The sequence below is a fragment of the Aulonocara stuartgranti genome, assembly GCF_965226115.1.
Source record: "Aulonocara stuartgranti genome assembly, chromosome: 17".
In the NCBI taxonomy this organism is placed as follows: Eukaryota; Metazoa; Chordata; class Actinopteri; order Cichliformes; family Cichlidae; genus Aulonocara; species Aulonocara stuartgranti.
This window is the reverse complement of record NC_138953.1, coordinates 36,831,201-36,837,200: the sequence shown is the minus strand read 5'-3', so window position 1 is coordinate 36,837,200 and position 6,000 is coordinate 36,831,201. Positions and strand designations below refer to the sequence as shown.

At 41.5% G+C, this 6,000-nt stretch overlaps 1 protein-coding gene across 1 annotated transcript in view; it reads left to right on the top strand.

Annotated features, from left to right (window-relative positions):
• Positions 1–2,210: 2,210 nt before the first annotated feature.
• LOC309692381 (copine-8) overlaps positions 2,211–6,000 on the top strand; it is a 103,587-nt gene continuing 99,797 nt past the window's right edge. The window contains exon 1 of the mRNA XM_082510799.1: positions 2,211–2,588. Coding sequence (XP_082366925.1) covers positions 2,491–2,588 — 98 coding nt within the window. The 5' untranslated portion in view covers positions 2,211–2,490. The remainder of the gene's footprint in view (positions 2,589–6,000) is intronic.

Here is a 6,000-nt window from a genome sequence, read left to right as displayed (position 1 = left end):
GCCTGTCAGAGAGCTTGGCACATACTGGTAGAACCAGAGTTAGGTCAAACAACTATTACATTTCTGGGAGAACATTTTTGCATAAACCTTTCTCCATAGTCATTGTCTCCACATATATATATTTTAAGAGCACCACCACCTACTGAAATGATTTTGTGAGTTCTGTCTATACTAAAATTTAACTTAAGCAGCAGCCATTACAGGTTGTTGTTGTTTTTATTAATTGAGGACTACATGATGCAAAAGCCACATGATGTACTTAAAATGGCAGTCTTGCCTAGACAAGGAAATGATAAGAGAGAGAAAATAGCAGTGACCAGCTGACAGCCACAAAGGAAAGCAATAAAATAAGAAGATATCAGTTTAATTGCTACCAATGAATGGTATGAAAAAAAATGAAGCTTGTGTTTAATAAATACAAACAAATTTTCCATCATGTTGCAATCAAGCTGTGCAGGCCAGTCAAGTTCTTCCACACCAACCCCGCTCATCCATGTCTTTATGGACCTTGCTTTGTGCACTGGTGTTCAGTCCTGGTGGAACAGAAAGGGGGCATCCTCAAACTATTCGAACAAAGTTGGGAGCATGAAATTGTCCAAAATGTCTTGGTATGCTGAAGCATTAAGAGTTCCTTTCACTGGAACTAAGATGCCGATCCCAGCTCCTGAAAAACAACCCCAGACTTCGCGATTTGTCACTGTAGAGAACACATCCCCACTGCTCTAGACTCCAGTTGTGGCATGATTTACACCTCTGCATCTGACGCTTTGCATTGCACTTGGTGATGTAAGGCTTGGATGCAGTTTCTTGGCCATGGGATCCCATTCCATGAATATCTCTGGGGACTATTGATAAGCTAATCTGAAGGCCACATGAAGTTTGGAGGTCTCTGCGGAAAGTTGGTGACCTACGTATACTATTAGGGATTTTATGTGGCCTCCCACTTTGTCACTGAGCTTCTCTCGCTCCCCATTGCTTCCACTTTGTTATAATACTAATAGTTAAATGCAAGGACATTTATTGACTGGACTTGTTGTACAGTCCATGCTGTACAAAGCTGGAATTCACTGAACTTCTGATTGTGACCCATTCTTTCACAAATGTTTGTAGAAGCAGTCTTGATTTTATATATCTGCAGCCATGAAAGTGATTGAAATGTCTGAACTCAGTGATTTAGATGGTTGAATCAGTTCTTTTGGCATTATAGTGTATATAAAAGCAAGGTTGCCCAGTGCTTATGTCATTATAGATGCAATTGGTGCCTGGAGTTCTGGGTCTTCTACAATCATCTAATTGCAATCAGCAACTCTGCCAGTATTTGTGCCAGAATTTCTGAATGTGTATTTCTTTGAGATTGTAGCTGAATTCTGAATATAAGTACTTAATATGGATTTCTGTTTAATTTGAATTTCGTGACCCTGATATGGATAAGCAGCAGAGGATGGATCGATTGTGAATTTCTGTTTGTGTAGATGGTAACAGATTTGCAACAGCCAACAACAGATTTGTTATTTCTGACAATTTATCACAGTTAATTGCCATATTATCATGAACAGATTGCATGTATTGACACTTTGACCCCCTTCAGTCTGGTAACTGGTAAGCAGACTGGTCTGTCTTGTTATCATTTTACTGCCATCTTAGTGCACCAGAGCTGATTTGAAGATGGCAGCTGACTGCAAGTGGTTGCAGATCTAGTCCCCTTCTTTTTCAGGTGGTGCCAAAGTCTCCAACCACTGTGTGACTGTAGTAAAAGATGCCAACCCCATTTGTAGGTAACAGCCTCACCCGGTATGTATATATATTTAAAAAAAAAGGGGGAAGAAGAAGTTAAGTGATATTTTTATCTTGTGAGAAGAATTCATGTATGGACAAGCCTTTTCACAAGCCTGAGCTAAACGATATTAATGACATGACCTAGGGCTGATGGGTGATGGTGAAGTGGGGATGTTGTTGCCCTAGGCCCCTTAAGAGGTTAATGCGGCCATGGAAGACGTGGCTAGGGGTGTTTCAGCCAAAAGCCTACATTGAACTGAACTGAATTAAACTGAATTCAAGTAGAGTGAATAAGAGTATTGAGACAGGGGCAGGAGAAATATGTGTGTGTGTGCGTGTGTGCACATACACACACATGCACAGGAAATTGTATCATTGTCAGCACTTCCATGGCTGTAAATGTGAGGAAATTCAATGACCTAAACAGAAGTCAGCAGAACTGAACAGGAGTGAGACACAGACAGAAAGACACCGACGGGAAGCGTGTGGCAGAATGAAAATAAAAGAAAAAGAGGGAAGGGCGATAGAAAGAGAGGAATACACACAGAGAGGCGAGAGTAGTGTGACATCACATCTTCCAGCCCCTCTCTCTCTGGCACCTTTGCTCCAGTTCTCGCCGAGGCGCAAACACAGTTTCTCGCTATCCTCCTTCAGCGCTCGTAAAAAGGGGCAGGACCGCAGTAAAAGGGGAAAAGGAGGAAAAACATTGACAGGATGAACAACAGTTTCCTAAGCATGGCGTCGATAGTAGATTTCGACCCGCTCAACCCTTCTGTTCCTGCCACCAAAGTTGAAATCACGGTGTCCTGCAGGTAGGGGAATGTGTGTGTGTGTGTGTGTTTTACCTGGTTTTAAGTCTGACAGGGAGACGAGGGAGAAAAAAAAACCGAGCTGGAAGTCACCTGGGCTTCAACTCCGAGCAAGTTTGCGTTTAGTTTCAGTTCGGCGCATTTTACAGCACCTGCAAGGAAAACGTCGCATCTGCTCTTCAGTTTATGGCGTGAAGAAATTACATTTACTTTGTGTTAGCGAAATCATTCACTTTTGCGTCACTTAGTGTCAAAACTAGTTATGACTGCTAATGAAAAAGGACAACGCAAACACGGGGCTGTTAGAGATTAAGTTAATGAAATATGGCAACCTCACTGTGGTTAGCAAAGAGTCATTTATGAAGATGTGCTAACTTTGCAGTATTAGCTAAATTTATAGAGCCTATTAAGTGTGACAAGCCACGTACGAAACCAACCTGACTCCGTATATCGACATAACATGGTAATACCAGAGAAAACGGGACAACCGCTCAGAAGCTTGAAGTATAAACGTGTTATTTGATACCAAAGATATATTAGGCAGTAACACCTTAGAAGGTGTTATTGCTTATTATATTGGGATTTTCCTGCTGCCTCGCTGTCTGCCCGGTTGTTTGGTGTTGTTATCGCAGTTTGTGACAGCTGACAGTTGCTGCTGCCCGGTCACCTGTCAAACGAGGACATTATTGTGGCACAGCTAAAGCAGTTTTTGTCATTTCAGTCTGCTCATAAACATTTAGATCCAGACATCTTAGACATTTCACCCAACGGGCTGTGTGCCTCACGGGTCAGACACATGCTCTCCAGAGCCCCAGTGTGAGGCAGGCAGAGACGGCCGTCAAATGAAATAGACACTGTCAGCGATGTCCTCTGTCATGACTTGATAGATCCGTAAATGTTTAGACTAGGACAGCCTGATACAAGCGGTAAAGCTCTGGTGCAGATGAATGTCATCACTGGTGCAGCATCTGTTGGTGTTGGAGGTTCAAGATTTTCCTCTGATAAAATGAGGTTTGTGTAGTTTGCATATATGAAATATGTAAATCCGCAATTATTCAGATGTTTAACGGAAATGTTCTTTGAAAAGGAGAAGTTCTTCCAGAAACTAAAAAAACAGGTTCAACACCGAGGATGAAGCGAAGTGAAGCCACTTTTGAAAATGCTGTTGTGTAACTCTTCATAGTCAGAGCATTGTTGTGGCTTTTCCAAACAAACACAAAAAAGAGGTGTGGCTGTCAGAGTGTCTGTCGCTGTGTTGATCCTGTGATAGACTGGAACACCCTACCCACAGAACGTGTACCTTGGGTCACATTACAATAAGTTGAAATTTTCCGAAGAAGCAGTGTTAAAAGTGTTAACAATCTTAATAATTATTTACAGTAATTTGCTGAGTAATAAAGTTCAAATTTTGTTCAGTTATTGATTTTTATTGGAATTTCAACTTGCTACATTTTACTCAGACTGTGATCAACCAAAGACAGTTGACTAAAATCATACCGGCACAACATCCAGTAGTGTATTGGTGGTGGCCGATTATGAGATTGGCAAAATATCCCAAAAGATGTATGTTGGTTTACTATTTCTGGAAGCTATACCTTGTCGGGAGTTGAGCAGTAAGATTTTTATTATGTTTACTAAAATTTTCGCCCATCTGGTTTAACAAAATACAGCCTCACTGGAGATTTTGACATGGTGTAAATTAATTTTGAGCATATGCATTATGATTGGATGTAGCCACCGTGCGATCACGCTTTTTTTTTTTTTCCATCTTGGTGTTTTGAAGTCCGACTAGGCAAGAAAAAATTGGAAATGACTGTGAAACCAGACACTCATTGCCTAATTGTGACTGGCTTACGGTTATAGAGCAAGATGGGTTGGCCCCTGCTGACCATTTTAAAGAATGTAGGTTTACGTACATATTCTTTACATACCTGAAAACTGTGTTTGGAGCTCTGAGTGAAAGTCCAGTAATCCACCATTACATATTCTTTATATATGGAATGAAGAGATGGTCTCTCACTCAGAAAACCCAGGTTACAATGTAACCACACGTTCTACCCGCTGCTAAAAATAATGGATTATTCTTTGGAGGCTGTTGGTGTAGGGCTACCTCGTTTTCCAATTGTCACACCAATTAGAATTTTGTTGGATCATAGCATACTAACCAAATAAGTTGACCATAGCACCGTGACACTACATCACTATATTTGAGCACTGTTTCCACACAGATTACTTTTTTGTTTTTTTCCAAATTTTTACAAGTTGTTGTGATGCTGCTGGTAGAAGTGCTGCCCAAGTGCCTCAGACACTGTAGCTACTGTATTTCCAGAAGGTTTCATCTCCTTAGTAACAGAGGGATAATGTCATCTACCAGCTGTATATATGAACATGTTTTGTCAGAGTTTGCAAATGTCTGAGTCACCCAGCTCCACAGCCCCAGGGGGCGGGGGGTGTTTTAGTGGCTATCCTCCCACCTCTGACCAAAGGGGGGGCAGGAATGCTACAGTTACATGTTTCTGTGAGCTTAAACCATATACATTGTGTGTTGTTTAATAGTTTTTGTCAGTGGACCCGGTGGGCAGTGTTGAATATTGCCATGGTTACTACTTTTAGGTTCCCCTCTGTGCGTGTAGGGTGGTGTTAGAGTGAGACAGTGGCTTAAGAGAGAACAATGCGAGTGAGTGGTCATGATATCAGATAGTGTGGATTGCAGTGTGTTAAACATGGTTGCAAGTGTTGGGTTTGGTGTTTTTTAATGGCAGTGAGTGCAAAAACTACCAATTAATGATGAATTAATTTGAATTCCTTTAAGTGCAAATTCTTGAAAAGCTTTAGATGCCCATTCTGGTTTTCTGCAGTCATCGTTTTCAGCACTCATGTTTAATTGCTGCTCAAACTAACGCAAACGTCTGGGAGACACTCGTTGAGTCATGAACGACCTGCTGCAATGAGATGACGCAAGAGAGAAGTCAAGAAAAGAAGATGAGACTGGCGCTTGAAGTAGATCTCTTCATATAATTGCTGTATAGTCAGTCTTGACATAACCATTGCAAAAATATTGATACACTCTCTTCACTTGCAATCCTGACTAATTCAGATAATGCTCCCATTCTATGGGGACAGGAAATAAGACCACGGCTCGGAGTCAGCAGTGTGCTGAAGACATTTGGCTGATCGATGGGAGAGCCCGAGGTATCAGCTAGAATCAGTACGCTACCAACTCTGCCTACTGTGTTGCACAAAAACACACAAGCAGTCTGTCCGCACATACTGTATACTGGTGAATGGCCTCAAGTCCAGATATTCTGTTACAGTTATCGATCTGACCAGCACACACCTGTTTGTTTGTTTTTTAGCACACAAACCCAGACATAAGCTTATGACATTCTAAAAGTCTTTGCTTGTAAAGCTTGTC